This window comes from Mobula hypostoma, chromosome 6, assembly GCF_963921235.1.
Source record: "Mobula hypostoma chromosome 6, sMobHyp1.1, whole genome shotgun sequence".
Taxonomy (NCBI): domain Eukaryota; kingdom Metazoa; phylum Chordata; class Chondrichthyes; order Myliobatiformes; family Myliobatidae; genus Mobula; species Mobula hypostoma.
The window spans coordinates 87,022,297-87,043,423 of record NC_086102.1 but is presented as its reverse complement, the minus strand read 5'-3'; the positions used below and the strand labels follow the sequence as shown (position 1 = coordinate 87,043,423).

Genomic DNA, 21,127 nt, shown 5'->3' with positions numbered 1-21,127 from the left:
GTAAGAATGAAATCTTTACTACAGAAAAGGTTAAGCACAACATGTACAAATATCTTAGTAGCTTGGCTGAGAAAAGCTTAAACCCAATGACATATATGTATCCATACCAGCTTCCCGCCAGGAAAAGGCTGATTACTTGCAGCTGGGGTACTGAAGTCAAGTTTAACCTTCTTATAGAGTTTAGATATCAGTACTAGAGATGAAACCTGATATCTTCCTGGTCTGTGTGGCTAATCAGCCTGTAAGTTTAAATTCTATGCATCATATTCCATGTAGGAAGGTAAAATATCCATTACAATGAAAAATCTAGCAAACCCAAAACACTTAGTCCCACATTTTTGGTGTAAATGGTAGGATTGTCAGATTGGATTTACATGAACCAGAAGGAAATGGGAATGCACCTTCAATGAAGCTTTACAAAATATATTGGCAGATAATCAAGAAGAACAACTGAAATGCACGGACGAGAAATTTTGCTGTATAACAGTATTATTGATAGCTTGAAAAAATACTGACATTACTATCACAATAATAAAATCACTTCTAAAATCTTCACGCATTATTAATTATACAGGTTTACTTTGGATCCTGGCAATTATGACAAACCATCTCTGCTTTTGTGTAGATTTCTTCACTTTCAATAGATTTAGTAGTTATAAGATTAGGGGGAAGTCATTTAAAATTGAGATGCATTGGAACATATCTCAATAAACCTCAGGAATTTTGTGCCTCGAAAGGTTGAGTAAGTTAGATCATTGGGGATATTTAAAGAGGAAAAAGATGCATTTTTAAAAGGTCAGGAAATTAAGGAGTGTGGTGAACCGGCACAGATTGAGGAATTAAGGCCTGAGTCAAATCAATCATGATCATATTAAATAGCTTCAGAAATCAAGTAGTCAACTCTTACTCCGATATTCTTATGTAAATTTTTTTCCACTCTTTGTTGTGACATTGGGCATAAAACGATAACGTTTTAGTTGGTATGTTTTACTGTTTACACTTAGCACATTAAGTCAAAGTGATAATCTTACAACCTGAGGAAGTGCTGCGGCTAGGCTCTCCACGCTTGAGTTGATCTATTCGGGATTTACGTTCACAAGACTCAATATTTCTGTATTTCTGTCCATCCCTTGAAGCTCCATGCTGTCGTCTCCTTCCACCACTCTGATCATCTCCACTGCGATGAGTAGATTCATTTGAAGGTGATCGTAAACGGCTTGAAGTCCGACTGCGATTGCTACCAAGGCTGCTGCTCCGTTTGTGCTCATCAGTTTTACATGAACGATTATCTGCCATGGTAGGGGCTTCTAACTTTTCAACCTCAGTTCTCTGACCTTTCCTTCGAGAATCTTCAAGGCTCTTGTCAGAAATTATACTTTCTTCACGTTCTGGCACATCTCCATCTGACCAGTCACTGAAAACTACATCTCCTCCTCCTTGCGTATTTCCCTCAGCACTTTTCTCAGATACCTCTTCAATAGATTCTTCCTTTACTGTTACAGGTGGAGTCCTGGGACCCTTCCACCTTTTAGCTTGTGGGACTACTTCCTCATCGGAAGCATCTGAATCTCCTTTAGAGCGTTTACGTTTTTTATCAACATTTTTCTTCTTTGAAGCTTTCCTGGGTGACAAAACTGTTTCCTCTACTAAGGGCTCTGCAATGTACTTTTTGGACCCACAATCATCGTCTCTTTTGTTCTTCTTTTGAGACTTCCGCTGTGCTTTGCTTTTTTTCTTGCTATGTTCATGTAGTCCTACAAGTCCTTCTCTATCATCACCAGTATGGTGTGCAGTGCTGTCAGATTCTCTGCTTCGTGAACTCTCTACGCTCCCCGCTATATGCTCTCTTTGTTTGTCCCCTGAAGCTATTCTTTCTCTCATGGTATGGTCATCGCGCCTCCTTGTGCTTTCCTTCTTGTCTGACTTTCTGTCATCATCTTTCCAGCTGCTTGTTCGATCTTCAATAACACGTGGTGGACTGAGTGTCCGACAATCTTGTGGGCGTACGACTTGACTTAACAAGCGGTGCTTTTCACCTGAAACAAATATACATCTCATTCAGAAGCAGACAGGATGTTAAAAAATCTACAGCCATACAACCAATTCCCACTGGACTTCATACTGTTTCTACAGAATCTTGGACCAGCATTTGTTCAACTTAGTTATTTCTGCATTACAAATTTGAAAGAATACAACAGCAATAGATCCAATAGAAAGAGATGAGTACTTTACTAAATTACATATTTTATATAATTTTAGTGCTTTGAATGGGGTTGCAGCACTCTAAAGCCCTGGCAGATGACTTACAATAACCTTTAGAAAAAGTTAACAATGCGATTCCAGTCAGACACTGACAGCTAAGAGGAACATTCATACAGATTTATCCAGAATACAGTTTAATTCACTCAATTTCCTAGTCAATATATCCAATGACTATTACTTAGTTCCAGAATCACTATTCATCTATTCTGCTTCATCATTAATAAACCCAATAACAAATTCTGGAAAAACATCTTTATTGGGGAACAGTTAGAAAACGAATGTTGTTGAAGCAAATAGCACAGAAGTCCTCAAGGAGATGTTAAAACAAATACCTGACAGGGAGAAAAAAAAAGAAGAAAATTCAGGAAGAGCAAAGCACAGCAGATGGGAAAGAAAATCATATGAAGCATAAATATAGGCTTAGACCATAGAAAGAGGCTTAGGAGCAATACAGTAGTGCAACTCCAGTGACCAAGATTTGATCCTGACCTCAAGAGCTGCCTACATGGAGTTTGCACATTCTCCATCTACCTGTGCGCTTTTCCTTTCACATCTCAAAGATATGTAGATTGATAGGTTAATTAGCCAACCTACATTGCCCCAACACGTAGGCATTCTGTACAATCTGGCAGGAATTGATAGGAAAATGGGAGAATGCAACTGGATGTCCGTGGGCTTAATGGTCAGTGTGGACCTATTCAGCCAAAGTGCCTGTTTCCATGTGCAAATGTTTCAAGCCTTTACCTGTCTCGAAGGCTAGTTTATTTTGGAGGAATAAAGTCAATACTAAGTTTCAAATTTCACTTAATTTGAAACTCCAGCACATTCTGACTACGTACGTAATTTGCAATGATTTATCATGGATAATAAATGCTTCAGGAAGAGCAATTTTCTGATCTCTTGTGATTCATTATAAAACATTCTAAAGCTTATCAAGTACTGAAAGGTAGTACTGATAAAGATCTTTTGCAGAATATAATTTGTGGAATAAGAAAGACAATTAGGCAACTAACACTTGTTAAAACTCCTTTTATTAAATGAATATTCGCTGTGACCTACTTTTCTCTTCACTACTGTTGTAGGTATCACTATCAGGAGATTCATCACGAGCTCGCTTTGCCAATGGGCTCAGGCTGCATTCTGTCCAAGGCCGTTTTCTATCAAATAGAAAATCAGAAACACTCACCCTGTGGGTATACAGTAATATGTAAAATCCAATTGCTTAAGCAGAATAAAAACACTGAAGCACTTAGTAGCCTAAATGTAAATTAGTTAAGATTGACCAAATTGATCCAAACTTTGTCAATCTCTCATCCATTTTAGCTAAATGGACTATTTTTGCTTTGCTTGCACAATGTAAAAATACTTAGTTTAAAAACAGATCTATTATCTGAGTCACACTTTTGTTAAATTACACTTGAATAAATGTACACATTGAGCATCAATGAATTATCCATTTATGATATTATTCAAACTATATTCAAAACTCATCTTGAACAACCTTTCTTGCAAATAAAAATTTTGTTATCGTAAATCACTGTGGTTCATAATAAATTTAAAGACAATTCTCAATTCTCTCATCAGATTTTATTATCCAATCCATGAATATAATTGTTATTTTTCCACAATAAATTTTAAAGATAACAGTTCTGGTTTATTTATACAAATTGTATGTTTGAAACAGCTTTTACCAAATCATATGCTTATGTCTTCATTATGTCCGCACAAAGATCTATTTTAATCTTGATATGATGTAGCAAAAGTGGTCAATAAAAAATTATTTATGGCAGGACAAAACCAGTTTCTCCAAGAATGAGAACAAATTGGAGAAGAGCTCAGTCTATGACTGGCCTTTTTGGCTAGGTAACATTTTGAGTAAACAAAATATCTTTAAAAAGGATGCTGAGCCTCAGACACACTGTATATGCACCCTAACAATTTAATAGGCTGAAAAAAATCACATGCTCTTTGAATATTTGTTATCTACACCATTTAGAAAATATGTTGTCTAATAGTTTAATTGTATCATTGATATATGGATATGACATTGTTTAATATAAATTAATATAGAAAAAATCTACAGAAATTAAAAGCAACTTAACCTCTTGGCCTCCACTGAACTACCAAGTTAAAAAAAAAAGGCAGGACAACTGGAGAGGATTCTTAGGGCCATTATTTATGTGCCTGAAGAATTAGGAACAATCACCTTGGCTTTGTGAGGGGCAGATCATGCCTCAGAAGGCCAATTAAGTTTCTCGAGGAGGTGACAAAACAAATTGATGAAGGTAGAGCAGTGGATGTGATGCATGTGGATTTCAGTAAAGTGTTTCATAAAGGTCTCCATGGTAGGCTCACCCAGAAAGTCATCAAATCCATGGAAACTTGGCTGTCTGGCTGTGCAGCTTGCCAGTAGGTTGAGTGCATTCTACCTGGAGGTCAATGACTAGCAGTGTTCCACAGTGCTAGGACCTCTGCTCTTTGTGATTTTTATAAACAACTAGGATGAGGAATTGGGGTTCGGGTTCGTAAGTTTGCAGATGACACAAAGGCTGGAGGTATTGTGGATAGTGTAGAAGTTTATCACAGATCATTACTGTTATAGAGGGAGGCAGATCCCTTGGGTGGAGAAGTTGGATATAGAGTTCAAACCAGAAAAGTGTGAAGTGATACACTTCGGAAGATGGAACATGAAGGTAGAGCACAAGGTTAATAGCAATGTTCTTAGCAGTGTGGAGGAACAGAGAGATCTTGGGATCCAAGTCCACAAATTCTTCAAAGATGCTACACAAGTTGATAAAGCGGTTAAGGCAGTGTCGGATCTACTGACCTTCATTAGTAGGGGGACTGACCTAAAGAGCCGCAAGGTAATGTTGCAGCTCTATAAAACTATGGTTAGACCACACGGAGTATTGTGTTGCCTTATTAAAGAAATGATGTGAAAGCTTTAGAGAGGATGCAGAGGGGATTTACCAGAATGTTGCTTGGACTTGAGAACATGTCTTAAGAGGAAAGGTTGCATGAGCTAGGTCTTTTCTCTTTGTAGTAATGGGGGACTGAGGTGCCTAAAATTATGAAAGACATACAGAAAGAGTGGACAGCCAGCACCTTTTTTCACAGGGCAGCAGTGACCAATACCACAAGACATCTGCTGAAGGTGAGTGGAGGAAGGTTCAAGGGAGATGCCAGAGATAACTGCATTTTATACAGAACACACTACCAGTTGTGATAAAGGCTGATACAATAGAAACATTTAAAAGACTTTCAGATAGGCACATAGATGTAAACAGTTACAGGCTACGTAGGAGGGAAAGGTTAAAATGATTGTGGAGTATGTTTATATAGGTTCAGATTCTATTTCATTTATCACATGTACATCAAGCCACACAGTGAAATGTTTTGTTTGCATTAACCATCAACATAACCCAAGGGTGAGCTGGAGGCCATACACACGTATCACTACACATTTCAGTTGCAACATAGCATGCCCGCAACGTTCAGAACAACTCAAGCAACCTCAACAACAGAACGATAGCAACAAAACAACAGTAAGATAAGCCCCTTTCCCACACATTCGCACACAGACAGGCCGCCTCCAAGCTGCCAGCTTCCAGTGGACTGGCAGACATCAGACCTCCAATTTCCCCCATGGACTTGCACGTACACAGATCCAGGGCTTCTGCCATCAAGCCTCGACATCTAGACCTGCCGGCTTTAGGCTTTGATCTCTGGTATCAACCCCTGGACTTGCTGATGACAGGACCTGAACTCCAGACCTCAAACACTGGAATTGGCAATTCACCAACATAGGGGATCACCAGTCTTGTACCACCTGCCTGCACCAATGGACAACCAATCCCAGGACCCGCTGACATGGGGTCCACCAGCCCTTGTCCTTGTTGGTCTTCGTCCACAGCTCTTGGATGTCCTTCAGCACACATCCATGTCACTGGACTTCAAACGTGAAGCATGGAGTGGAGGCCTGGACTCCAGCCTGTCCTTTAACTGCCCCATATCACTGTCTCTAAATCATATCCTAACTCCCAACTCCCCTCCCTGTCCCCAAAACCATCCCTATGAACTTAAAAGCAACTAAACCTGATACTTGACCTTCCAGAGACCACATCATCCTGGGCCAAAGGTTCAACACTTTGGAGTATTGCATAATCAGAGGTATGATGACTTTTGGATTTATTTATTGTCTTATTAACAAACACTGGTGCTGTTAATTAATTAGTAGTAAATAGGGTGGAAGAGAAATTTCTTCACTCTGAAGATAGGAAATTTTCTATTGTGGAGGATCAGGAACTGAGGTGACTCATATCAGATATCAACTGATTTGTGGGCATTAATGGAATTAAGTGATATGTGGAAAGTGGAGCTGTGTTAGAAAATCAGCCACGATTTTACTGAATGACAGAGTAAGCTTTAAGTGCCAGATGGCCTATTCCTAATTCTTATGTTCAGAAAATTGACTAATTATTATACCATTTCCAGATTATCATTCCCTCTTAATTTGCTTTTAAATAGGTTTGAGAATGACAAGGAAATTCAGTTACAGCTTACAAATTAAATTTGGAAAATGCTTTGAAATCAAAATACCTTGTTTTCCTTTGACCGTGACTTGCCCTCAAATCCCGCTCTTCTCGTTGATCGTCCTTTTTATCTTTGCGTTCATCTCTCAATTTCTCCTTCTCATCCCAGTCTTTTTGCTTCTCTCTATCTCTGTCCCTCTCTCTAACTCTCTCCCTTTCCTTTTCTCTTTCCCGTTCTCTCTCCCTCTCTCTCTCCCTCTCCCTTTCTCGTTCTCTCTCCTTGCCCCTCTCTCGCTCTCGTTCCTTTTCCCTATCTCGTTCACGGATTCTTTCACGTTCCCTTTCTCGATCCAATTCTCTTTCCCTTTCTCGCTCTCTATCTCTATCACGATCTTTGTCACGATCTCTTTCACGGTCTCTTTCCCTGAGTCTATCATCACGCCTGTCCTCGCGATCTGATCGCCGCTCTTCTTTTCTTTCTTCATGGTCATGATCATCTGTCCTCCCTGGGTGTCGTGTAGCAGTACCAGCTGTGTGATCTGTAAAATAAAAATATAGCTATCATGCTTAAACTTAACTTCTGAAAAGTCTATCGCATTAGTTGTACTCTTTCCATCATAGCCTGAAAATTCAATGGTATGCAAATAGACATATTTCATTTTAAAACTACTGCTGTAAAATTTTACATATACTATTACTTAAATACAAGTCATCTTATGGAATATACACAATATTTGATTTTTCATGGCATGTAAATGATCCACAAGGAAAAATTCATTATCTTCGGGACAGAATCCTCGTAGACCATGGTTTCTCTTTGGGGACTTTGCTGTTGGTAGCATGGTAGGTGGTGGGAATGCTGATGCTTTACGCTAGAATAAGTGCCGGGGGCGGGGGGGAGATTTGATGCTGCTTGTGAGTGGGAGGGGGGCAGCGGGCTTTGAGGTTCCTATGTTTTTTCTGTCATTCATTCTTTGGGGGTTTCTTCTGTTTCAAGGATGTCTGCAGAGAGTAAGAATTTCAGGTTGTATATTGTATACATTCTCTGATATTAAATGGAACCATTGAACTTTTGAACTATTGAATTGAATGTTCAATTTTGAACAGATGGAAATTTTTGTAGCCTAAACTAAATGTAATCTGCCTCACTCATATCAAATTTTTCTAGAACTTCCTCTGTGATATTAATATTTTCCCTAAGCACTCTTGGACTCAAACATTCATTTTTGTAAGTTACAGTTCAGATTACCACCTACAATATTGTTGTATGATTATGATTTTAGCAATTCTCCCCTATGTCATTCAGGCAGCTTGTTGTTTATATAAATGGCAGGGAGAGTTAGGAAGGGAGAGAAGAGAAAAATAATAAATCAATTTCAATGCAGGTTTCACTTTCCTGCAATCAACAATTATTAGTGGCTGAATGTAGTAAACTGGTGGTAAACATTAATTGCCTGCACCAGCTAGATTAGACTAAATGAATCACTAATGAGGTAAAGAGACAATTGATTTTCAACTTTAAATGCTTGGTGAAGTCAACTAAGAGCATCCTCAAATTCTATATTAGTAATAACACTCTCATTCTACCACCACTTCCCTAAATGCATCTACTGCTTCTTATCTGTTGCTTCGTTTGAATGATATTCAGCACTAGGTACGGTGGAAATACCTCCAATTAAATTCTGAAATGATGTTGCCTTTGGCTGCCATCAAAAACTGTTTACTTGGTCACTGATTTGTCTCTTGCTATCACTGTCTCAGACAACACCAGAATTTACACATCACTAATATAAAAAAACCCTCTAATGATCTACTTTACAAATTATGAAGGAAGCATCCAATACCTATCTCTATCCTTGTGAAATGTAATAACATCCAGCGTAAACAAAACATTCAAATTTTATATCAGCATTCAAGTGTCTTCCTTATTCAAATGATCAAACAATAAGATTATACAAAAGAAAACATTTTCAGTTCTGAACCCACATAACATGAAACCTGGTTTGCTTTCAACATAACACTGCTACCATTAATTGCTACCCATACCTCTTTCACGATCTCTGTTTTCACGCCTTTCCCTGTCTGTATGGCCATGCCTGTCAAAGGATGCATCCCTGCTTTGGTCTCGATCATAGCGATCTCTTTCTGTATATCCACTTCTTGTATCCCAGTTTTCATGGTAATTACTGCTTGTGCTGTGTGTGTCAAATTGGGCACCTCGAGTTGTTCCATGACTCCCTGGAGTGAACAGCATTTGTGTATTTTATGGTACAAAACGAGGACTTCATCAAAAACACAGCAGATTCACTTAACAAAACTATAGAAAATCACTGTAAGAGTGAGAGTATTTTATACAGAATCTTCATGAATGACAAAAAATATTTTTCAGAATACAATACTCTGAGGTAGGCAAAATAAACTTTTGCTTCTTCAGATTCTTTCCCAGATCTGAAACATCTTTAAATCCGGAATTGAAGCTTCATCGATGATAATATATTTGTAGTATGACAATCACACACACATTTTTTCTATCTAGGTATACACCTGTCATTGTAGTTATCCATTCCACTTTCACTCTGACCTGTCTGCAATCTCTGTTCCATCAAGGCCCAACATAAACTTGAGGAACAGCACCTCCACTTGGGTCTCAATATCAATTTCAACAATTTCAGATAACTTGCTTTCTGTGTGTATCTGAAATGATCTGTTGTACTGTAAGGTTATCCAATTTTCCCCCTCTCCCTTCAGTATTCAGCAAGTTCTGACCTGTATTTCACAGTTCCAACATGTCCCTTGATTAGCTTTTCTTTCCTCAGTTTTCCCCATAAATTCTTAAACTAGATCGCTCCTTAAATGTTGGAATCCGATTGGGAATCCTGGCCTCACCATGTCATCGGATTCCCTTAGACTATTTGCCACTCTCAACTACAGCTTAAAACTAACTTACTGCTCGCTTTCCTGGTTGTGATGAAGGGTTTTTGACCTGAAACATTACTTCAACTTCTCTTTTTATAGATGCTGCACGACCTACTGAATGTTTCCAACATTTTCATTTTTTACTTCGGATTTCAAGCATCAGAATTGGTTTTAAATTTCAGCTCCCCTGTCAGCAGGTACTAGGAAAAAATGCAATTTGTTCTATTGTAACAGCAAGGACTAGGTAATGTTTTGGTAGCTGGAGGGCAAATGTTAGCTTCTTATCCATGTACTAGCCCAGATTACTTGTCCATAGTCCTGATGCAGGGTTTGAACCCCAGATTTCCAACACCAGGAAGTTAGTTTTTAGGTTTTCTGTTGTAAATATATCTTTCTGAAAGCTGGCATTATCCACCTTCTTTTGCTATGTGTGGGCAATCTCATCTAAAGCAACAATCAGGGCGAGAACAAACAATGCATTGTGTTCCACTTCTTCTGGATTCTGTGAATGTATCCGATGTTTCAATGGAGTCCTTTTAAAATTCTTGCCTTGTTCATGGAATTACTCAAAATCACTGTATAAATCAGCCACCAAGTTGCAGTTCTACTCCCAATTCCAAGCCTGGGTTATTCACTCTCCTGATAGTCAACTTTTGAAAATGTATGTCAAACTTTATACACATAAGTACACCTATCCAAACTTAACACAGATCCACTATTAAATCCAATTTCTTAGTGCAGTATCAAGAGATAAACAAGGGAAGGAAAGGCCTAAAGACAGGTGTGCTGTCAGCTCAGAAATATAACAAGAAGTACACTTCAGCAAGTCATTTATGGTCAGATGCCTGATAGAACAAATGGAGGAACAAATTCCCAAAAGGTACCAGCACAGAGAGGTCTATTATATAAAAGCTAAGTACACACAACATAAAGGAATGAGAGAGATTCAAGTCAAGCCGAACAAGTTAGCCAAACAAGTTGGGACTCAAACATCAAAGCACAGATTTTTAGGATGCTGAATTAACCCATAAATTATGCTTTGGAGAAATGGCAAAACAATGATTAAATAAAACATTGTGTTCAACCCTTTAAGGAGGGAACAAACCTCAATGCATCTCATTTGGCTATGATTTCTTTGTCAATCATTATTCTTTCAAGAATGATAAGACCCAAGGCAAAGTGCAACTCATGCATGTGACAACTTGCAAATAAAAGTTTGCTCACAGATCCTTCATTTGCATTATGCCAATAATCTCCACCTTATAACTTCTAAATTAAGGAAAAAGTAAAATCAGGGAAAACAACATCAGGGAAAACAACAAAGCAAATTCTTTGATGTTAAGGGCATGCACAAAGACATAAGTGAGAGATAATTTCTTTTTTCCCCACAGCCACCAGCACAACTGTAAAAACAGAAATATACCCAGATGATTTAGAACACAAACTTAGAACATTACAGCACAGTATAGGCCCTTTGGCCCATTATGTTATGCTGACCATTTAACCTACTGTAAAATCAATCTAACTCTTCCCTCCCCTATACCCCTCCATTTCTCTTTCATTTATTTCACTGACAGAAATCTTCCACCAATCTGCCTCATCTCATATTATTTCAGGTTGTAACATATCCACAAAACACTATCAGAAAGAATTCTGCAAGATTCCACCAGGAATAGGTGTGTGGAGTCATTAAATTTGAATATTGGGCATGAATAATTAAAATGAAAGCATTTATATCTCACCTTTTTCAGTTAATTCTGGTCCTCTCCCTCTTCCTCTGGCCGCTCTTTCACCTCTGGTTTCTCCACGTCCATCTCCCCTGATCTCGCCACGGCCATCGCCCCTGGCCTCAAGGCGGCCATCGCCCCTGGTTTCTCCCCGGCTATCAGTCCTGGCCTCACCCCGGCCGTCCCCTCTGGTCTCACACCGGCTGTCAGCTCTAGCCTCCCCACGGCCATCTCCCCTGGACTCGCCACGGCCGTCTCCCCTGGACTCGCCACGGCCGTCTCCTCTGACCTCACCACGGCCGTCTCCTCTGACCTCGCCCCGGCTGTCTCTACTGGTCTCGCAACGGCTGTCTCCCCTGGACTCACCACGGCCGTCTCCTCTGACCTCACCCCGGCCATCTCCCCTCGAGTCGCCCCGGCCATCTCCCCTCATCTCACTTCGGCCGTCTCCCCTCATCTCACCCCGGCCGTCTCCCCTCGTCTCGCCCCGGATGTCCCCCCTGGTCTCACCCCGGCCACCTCCCCTGGCCTCGCCCCGGATGTCCCCCCTGGCCTCGCCCCGGATGTCCCCCCTGGCCTCGCCCCGGATGTCCCCCCTGGCCTCGCCCCGGATATCCCCCCTGGCCTCGCCCCGGCCGTCCCCTCTGGTCTCGCCCCGGCCGTCCCTCCTGGACTCGCCGCGGCCGTCTCCCCTGGACTCGCCGCGGCCGTCTCCCCTGGACTCGCTGCGGCAGTCTCCCCTGGACTCATTCCTGCTATCAATCCTGGCTTCATTTTGACGATCATTCTTGAAGTCAGTCCGGGAATTTTCATCCCTGCCATGGCCCCGACTGTAACTGCGGTCCTCATAATGCTGTTCATCTTTTCGATGGAAATCTCTGCTATCTCGATAATCGTGTGTATCACGGCCAGATCGTGATTCTCTCCCATCTCGAGAATCTTTGCTGTCTTTGTAATCTCGTGTGTCTCTTGTATCACGAACTTCACGAGATTCCCTGGTCTCTCTGCGCTCAGTGCTATCTTTCACTTCTTTGTAATCTCGATTGTTTCTGTTATCACGGGTTTCCCTGGTTGTCCGCTCGTCCCTTTCATGGAGTAAACTCTGATCCAGATCATAATCTCGTCGGTCTCGACTATCCTTGCTTTCCTTGTCTCGTTTTCCTCTGTTCCCTTAGAAGAAAATATCTACATTAATATCTAAACAAATTATGCCATATAAATGAGTTGAAGAAAAAGCCAAATAGATTATTAATGCAAATGGTACCAAGTAATGAAGCAGTGTAAACCTAATACGCTCAATGGCTATGTGTTAAGACAGCTGTAGCAAGAAAACCTTCAGATAAAGCAACATTGATTTAATTGACAGCCCACCATGAAGCAGTTCACCCCTCAGTAAATTAATACAATTAATGTTTATAAAGTACGCGAAATCCAGAGACAAAAATGTGAATTTTACTTAATAATTACAAATTGTCACCATAATGTTCTATGAATTTAATGTCGTATGTTTTAATTTTATAACTTCAAGGTATTAAAATCTGCTAATTTTATATGTTTACTTAGAATATTAGGGTACAATTAATCCACAACAAGCCAGAAATGGAAATCTACTTTCAAGTACTTCACTGAACAAAAAGGTGAGGGAAGTATATCAAGTAGCAATGAAGCACAAATTTGAAGGATTTTACACAAGAAAATGTCTTTCACCAAAGGGCCCACTGTCAATCGATAGTTTGCTGCAATCTATAAATAAATGTTTTGATGAACTTTTCAACATTCAAGGTTCACCTAAAACTGTGAGAAACACTAATAAAAGATCAAAGCAAAGGATGAGTTTCATGGAATACACATGCTTTTTAAATAAAGTATTCAACCTTCTACTCCATGTACTTCCTGAAGAATTAAGGATGCAGGCACGTTATTTTACAGCTGATTGTTATTTTCCCATCAGTTTTAAAAATATTTGTTGTTGTTGTTGAGTGCCGTTGAGTTGTCGTCGACTCATGGCGACCCTATGGATAGTGTAGTTGTTCATAGGGTTTTCATGACAAGATACAGAAGTAGATTGCCAGCCTTTCTTCCGCACAGATACTGCTGCTGCCCAGATTCGAACTCAGGACAATCCGCCTCCAAGTCCAGAGGTGATGCCACTACTCCACCAGCCAGGGTAATACATACAAGGGTGTAATGTATTGGATAAAATATCCATTTACTACCACATTTATGAGAAATAACCTTCATCGTATTGAAGGATCATTTTCCTCTTTGTCCATTTCGCCTACCTCAACAAGAAAGGAATTCATTATGTAGACAACTGCAAGTTTTAACCTGTCTCACTTTGCATATTAGCATGTTACTAAATTTACAAACATAGAAATTTTCAATTTCATATCATTTAAATGTCACAAATAATCAAAAGTCAAGGATTACTAGGAATTGGAACATTTAAAAAGAGCATACTCGCACTCAAACCTTCCACAAAAATGAATGTTTTTTACCTTCCTTCTTCTCATGATGTAGCTCTTGCAATGGTGATTTTTCTTGCTCGTGTTTGCCTTTTTCCTTAACAGAGGACCTATGCCTAACAGGACTTTGCTTTCTATGTGGAGATGAAGAACGTTGAGTATATGGTGAAGGGGATCGCTTTCGAGTGAGAGACGCTGAGCGCTGGTAGGACAGTGAGGTGGAACATTTGTGTCGGGGAGATGATGATCTTCTTGGTACAGGTGAACCTGACTGAGATGATGGAGAGTGTTGTCTCGATACAGTAGGAGTTTGATGTCGTCTCTGAGAAGAGGGTGATCTGCTAGAAAGGTAACATTTGAAAGAGTCATATATACAAAGCATTTTTAAAAACAGTTGCCAAGTACAACCAGTCTTCAGGTTATGTAAGTTCCTGACAAATGTCGGTAAGCCAATTTCTCCCAAGTCAGAAACATACGCTTCCCATAATAACCAATCTTGTATCGCTCTATGTACACTTAATATAATTCTTTCTTTTCATTAAATATTTACCCTAACACTACCCATAATGAAACTACAGGAAAATACACTATATCCAGTAAGTTATAACATGAAACATTATTAGTAGCTTGAAAAATGTTTTAAAAACGTATGGGAGAATCATGTTGAGGTCAGATCATTCATAACTGGGGAGTTCCTGTAGTATAGTAATTTTAGCAGATACAAACCTAGCCTATTTGACCTTTCCTCATAAGACACACACTTTCAAAATATTACTCTAGTAAACATGTTCAAGACATACTTCCACCACATTAACATGCTTCCTTAAGCAAGGAGATCAGTACTGTGCATGGCACTTCAGATGTGATTTCACCAATGTCCTATAATTGAACCATAATCTTGATACTTGTGTATTGAATTCTACCAAAATAATAATATTCTGTTAGATTTTCCAATTACTTGCTGCATTTGTAAGGGCCTCAGCCCGAAACGGTAACTGTTTATTCCCTCTCATAGATGCGCCTGACCTGCTGAGTTCCTTCAACATTTTGTATGTTTTAAAAAATTATTTCCAGTCAGAGACACATTCTCCATCTCCCACATTTACCACATCTTAATCCACTTAATTTAACTATCTATACCCCTTCCTTGTCTCCTTGTATCTTTCCCTATAATATCTTTGTGTTATTAGCAAATTTAGCAAATATGCTGATCGTTCAAGATGTTTATAAAACTTGAAGAGTTGAGGCCCAGCATTTCTTACCAACCAAGTGGAGACTCATTTACAGTGCCTTGTAAAAGTATTTAGCCCCCAACCATTTGCTGACATAAATGAGTATTACAACCACAATCTGTGAATCACATGCTTCTTTTTCCCCCCATAGTAGATTCCAAAAACAGGGAAAATTGTAAAGCATGAAAATTTAGAAACTGAAATTTCAGCAGTTCAAAAGTATTCATCACCCTTTGCTCAGAACTTTGTTGAACCACCTCTCGCAGCCTTTACAGCAAGAAGTCTTTTCAATAAGTTTCTATTAGAACTATGATGCAAGATTTGCCCATTCCTCCTTGCAAAATTGCTTAAGCTGTGCCAGGTTAGTTGAGGTGTGGTGGTGGACAGCAATTTTGAGGCCTTGCTTGATTGGGTTAATGTCAGGACTCTGACTGGGCCACTCAAGGAGATCAATTTTCTACTTTTGAATCTACTCAGTGGTTGCTCTAGCAGTGTGCTTTGGGTCGTGGCCCTGCTGATTGAAAAGGTCAGGGTGGCAAGGAGCGAGATGGTTCTGATCGCTGCTTGAAATGGCAGAAGTGGATATTCAGATGGAGAGTTAAGCACTAGGCAAGATTGAAAGGGTCAAGGTGATGGAGTCTGAGGTGAGGTATAGGCCAAGTAAGATCACTGCTCCACGAGGTTTACTTGGCTCTGCACTGAACTATAGGGTCCGGACTCTCTTTGAGGACTTCTGTTCAGAAACACTATTTGTCTGCGGTTACTGTTTGTATGATGCTTCTTTTTCATTGCATGTTGGGTGTTCAATGGTATTTTTTATTCTCTGCATATTGGGTGTTAGTCTTTTTTCATATATATGGGGTTTGTTTTCGAGTTTCTTTTTTCTGTGGCTGCCTATTAGGAGACAAATCTCAAGCTTGTATAATATATACACACTTCGATAATAAATGTGGTTTGAACTTTGAAAGACGAACTTCCTCCCCAGTTTAAGATTTCTGGCAGAGGATAGCAGGTTTTATCCAGGATCTGGATTTTCTGTATTTAGCAGCAGTCATCTTCCCATCAGTCCTGACCAGATTTCCAGTCCCTGCTGCTGAAAAACTTCCCCATAGCATGATGCTTCCTCCACCATATTTTAGTTAGCTGGCTGATTCGCAGCATTACATTCACGGGTTAGGTTGTCAATCTGAGGGCAAGAACGCAATGTCCCTGTTGTTATTCTCATTGTCTGAGATTATTAGCCTCACTGCTAACTACCATTTTGATCCAATTCATGTCTTTATTCCCCAATACTATCCCACATGACTTCATACACCCATTTGGGTTTATACTATAGTGTTCTGGCAAAATATCCATTTGTTTAAAGGATATTGCTGAAGCACCAGTCAAAGGGTTAGGGCTAATGAAAACATAAGGTCTCAGTCACTCAGACCGAATTCAGTTGTGAATGTACTTTGATGCACCAAGAGTTTTGAGTTCATTACCTGAATCTTGTGATTCCTCAGCGTTACACTGGAGAATTATTACCTGACATCAGCGGAGTCAGTAAAACAGAGACTTTAGGTGATAAAGGGTAAAAAAGGGTATTTTAAAAAAATTACTTAAGCTAACTATCCAAATCATTAAGTGCTTCATACATTTAGTTTAGTTTTTTTTAGTTTTAAAGTTAAGTTTCTGAATGTCAAGGATATTTCCATTTGTTAAAATTAATTACAGCTTTGAGGGAAGATGAAACTCCACCTATGGCTTTGCCTTCCTCATCGAAATGTGTCAATTGCCATCCAGTTCTTTTTGTTAAGATTCAGGAAGCTGTGGGTTGTCACACATAGTGGGTGGTGATTCCAGACAGCGGGCTCAGTGTAACATGATCCAGCCTCCCAATTTCACAGCTGTCAGCACTGGAGGGGACCAATATGTGGATGAGCGTAGACAGAGACGCTATTCCCATCTCCACCAAGTGACATTGTATTGAATCTACTGTCACTTAGCCTGTTAGTTTCTTGGATCTGTGACTCAGGAAAAGCCTTTCTTAAAGAAAAGCCACGTACAATGAAACAATTACAAGTTTTTTATTAAAAAACATTAATTTTGTTTTTTTTTTGGAGTAGCACCATGTCTTGATTTTTTTAAAATTATAGAACACTTTGGTGCCTTATCACAGAAATGAGGAGGGGGAAAAACTGTTCATCACTACTTCCTCTACATTCTATCTTCCAGTCAAAATTTAAACCTGATTAGGATTATTTTCTTTGTTGTACGCAGATATGCCTAATCACTAATTAGAATAAACACCAACCTAGCTTTGGATCCAAACCCATTTAATAATGCTATTGTGCATACATAAAAAATGCTGCCAATAAATAATATGCACACGTTATAAGCTTTTTCTATATTTCAAAATAATTTGTTAGAATTATCATTTCTACTTGCTTGTGGATACTATTTTGAGCATTCTATACCTGTGACGTGGAGAGAAGGAATGCTTTCGAGAAGAGGAAGAAGAAGTTGACTTAGGTAGAGCTGGAGAGGCTGATTTTCTCCTTGCTGCCGGTGGGGAATATTCTCTGGAACGAGAAGAGGTGCTGCCAGATTGTTCTTCAGGACTTATAGACCTCTTCTGCCTACGAACAGAAGAGTGATCCCTGAAAGTTGAACAAGACAGATACCTAACCTGCAATGGTATACTGTATCAGTTCTTCATTCTATCTGCAATGTTTGACATTATCCATCCATTAAATGAACTATTCATAATTTTCTACTTTCTTTCATATGCGCATAATAATATTAGATTTTAAATGCCTACTTCAGTGACAACTTGTATAACAACACGATTAGAAGTGATGAAAATGAAAAAATATATTCAACATATTTACATTATCATTCAATCAAGAGAAATAGAAATAAGTATAAAGCACTCTTTGGAAGGTCATTCTGATACAATGCAAGGAAGAGGTACCCAATCTGCATTGAGAGATTAAATGGACTCTAATACTTCGTTTTTTTTTTCATTTTGACAATATTTTTGTGGTGTAGGCATCTCAGTTCTGCAAGTTTTATGAGTATTTAATATATTACTGTATCCAGTGATATGAAGCGTACACTGCAATTCCTTGTGTTTGGGCACCTGCACTAGTTCTTTGTTACATAATCACTTGTTTTTAAAATAATTACTGTTATTTTTCAAATTTCTAAGGCTTGACACTTCCCCATTTTTAATTTCCTTCAGCTTTATAGCCCTCAATAATCTTTGTACTCCTTCAATTCTATCTTCAGTCATTTAATTACTAGCCGCATGGCTTTAGCTGCCATGCTGCTTTGGAATTTTGGAATTCCCTGTTTTAACTTTAAAAAAAAATCTTTTTAATCTCTCTCCCTATCCCTCCCCCTCTCACCCCCCTTTCCCTCTTCCCTCTCCCCAGCCCCAAACCACCCTTTAAGACGCTCCTGAAAACAACTCCTTGATAGTTTTTGGGCATGAGTTCTAACATCATGTGGATCAATTCAAACTATGCTCGAAAGTTTTGCCATGTAAAAGATGCCTACTGGAAAGCAGACCAATGATAAAAGGTTTAAATGTATAATAACTTTCTAAAGAATTGTTTAATGAAATGGAAAATTAATCATATGATCCCAAGGTTCATAATTTAAAACCTCTATATATCTGCATTTTGATCTGATCAGGAATCGTAACAGACACTTAAATAGAAGCCAATATTTCCAGAATCAATTCAGATGAACACCTCTTCTAAATTGTTACAAATTAGTTGTAAAAACATGAGAATATTCATCTTAAACACACAAAGTTGAATTAATAAACATTATCTTATTTTTGAGGGATATTTAATCCAAATACATCATTATTTTGAACTGAAAAGCTCAGGATGGAGTTACTTAGGTGAAATTCTCAATCTTCAATACAGCACTGGGAGACTGAGTTTCTGCTATATGAACAGACAAAGCACACTGAACTCAAATCAGGAGTCAAATGTAATTAGAAAATCAAAAGCAATGTTCCGACAAGGACTGTGCTTTATTATTCAAATATCAAGCCATGGGTGACAAAGGACATTAAGGACACCCTGAGCACTAAAAAAAGGGCATTTAGAGATGGAACTAGGGAGGAGCTGAGGGCAATACAGAGTGACCTGAAAGCCAGGATCAGGGAGGCTAAAGACAGGTACAGGAGGAAGCTTGAGTGGAAACTCCAGCAGAACAACATGAGAGAGGTCTGGAGGGGGATGAGGACCATCACTGGGTTCCGGCAAACTTGCAACAGAGGAGCGGAAGGCAGCGTGGACAGGGCCAATGAACTTAACCTGTTCTTTAACAGATTTGACATTGTGGCCCCTGCCCATCCCACACATGAGCCATCTGTTGTTGGCCCCCAACCAAAACATATTCCACTCTCCCCTCCTACCCCTCCTCATAGTCCTCCACCCTGCTCTCATGACTATACCACTTCCCCACACGAAACCACCACGGTGGGCTTCACAGCTCTACGGGCGAGAAGACAGCTGAAACGTCTCAACCCAAGCAAGGCTGCAGGACCGGATGGTGTCAGTACCAGGGTGCTCAAAGCCTGTGCCCCTCAGCTATGTGGAGTACTTCGCCATGTATTCAACCTGAGCCTGAGGCTCCGGAGGGTTCCTATATTGTGGAAGACGTCCTGCCTCGTCCCTGTGCCGAAAACGCCGCGCCCCAGCGGCCTCAATGAGTACAGACCGGTAGCATTGACCTCCCACATCATGAAGACCCTGGAGAGACTTGTTCTGGAGCTGCTCCAGCCTATGGTCAGGCCACACTTAGATCCCCTCCAGTTCGCCTACCAGCCCCGACTAGGAGTTGAGGATGCCATCGTCTTCCTGCTGAACCGTGTCTACGCCCACCTGGACAAGCCAGCGAGCACTGTGAGGGTCATGTTTTTTGACTTCTCCAGTGCATTCAACACCATCCGCCCTGCTCTGCTGGGGGAGAAGCTGACAGCGATGCAGGTGGATGCTTCCCTGGTATCATGGATTCTTGATTACCTGACTGGCAGACCACAGTACGTGTGCTTGCAACACTGTGTGTCCGACAGAGTGATCAGCAGCACTGGGGCTCCACAGGGGACTGTTTTGTCTCCCTTTCTCTTCAGCATTTACACCTCGGACTTCAACTACTGCACAGAGCCTTGTCATCTTCAGAAGTTTTCGGATGACTCTGCCGAAGTTGGATGCATCCTCAAGGGAGTTGAGGCTGAGTACAGGGCTATGGTAGGAAACTTTGTCACATGGTGTGAGCAGAATTATCTGCAGCTTAATGTGAAAAAGACTAAGGAGCTGGTGGTAGACCTGAGGAGAGCTAAGGTACCGGTGACCCCTGTTTCCATCCAGGGAGTCAGTATGGACATGGTGGAGGATTACAAATACCTGGGGATACGAATTGACAATAAACTGGACTGGTCAAAGAACACTGAGGCTGTCTACAAGAAGGGCCAGAGCCGTCTCTATTTCCTGAGGAGACTGAGGTCCTTTAACATCTGCCGGACGATGCTGAGGATGTGGTGGCCAGTGCTATCATGTTTGCTGTCGTGTGCTGGGGCAGCAGGCTGAGGGTGGCAGACACCAACAGAATCGACAAACTCATTCATAAGGCCATTGATGTTGTGGGGGTGGCACAGGACTCACGGTGGTGTCTGAAAAGAGGATGCTGTGTAAGTTGCATGCCATCTTGGTCAATGTCTCCCATCCACTACATAATGTACTGGGTGGGCACAGGAGTACATTCAGCCAGAGACTCATCCCACTGAGATGCAGCACTGAGTGTCATAGGAAGTCATTCCTGCCTGTGGCCATCAAACTTTACAACTGTTCCCTTGGAGGGTCAGACACCCTGAGCCAATAGGCTGGTCATGGACTTATTTCATAATTTACTGGCATAATTTACATATTACTATTTAACTATTTATGGTTCTATTACTATTTATTATTTATGGTGCAACTGTAATGAAAACC

At 40.2% G+C, this 21,127-nt stretch overlaps 1 protein-coding gene across 1 annotated transcript in view; it reads right to left on the bottom strand.

Annotated features, from left to right (window-relative positions):
• The window catches only part of zc3h13 (zinc finger CCCH-type containing 13), a 134,864-nt gene that overhangs the window by 52,745 nt on the left and 60,992 nt on the right, over window positions 1-21,127 (bottom strand). The window contains exons 9-15 of the mRNA XM_063052533.1: window positions 17,594-17,776; window positions 13,936-14,243; window positions 11,453-12,607; window positions 8,841-9,032; window positions 6,862-7,333; window positions 3,322-3,419; window positions 1,035-2,036 (exon numbers count right to left, since the gene is read on the bottom strand). Of these exons, the coding sequence (XP_062908603.1) occupies window positions 1,035-2,036; window positions 3,322-3,419; window positions 6,862-7,333; window positions 8,841-9,032; window positions 11,453-12,607; window positions 13,936-14,243; window positions 17,594-17,776 (3,410 nt within the window). The remainder of the gene's footprint in view (window positions 1-1,034; window positions 2,037-3,321; window positions 3,420-6,861; window positions 7,334-8,840; window positions 9,033-11,452; window positions 12,608-13,935; window positions 14,244-17,593; window positions 17,777-21,127) is intronic.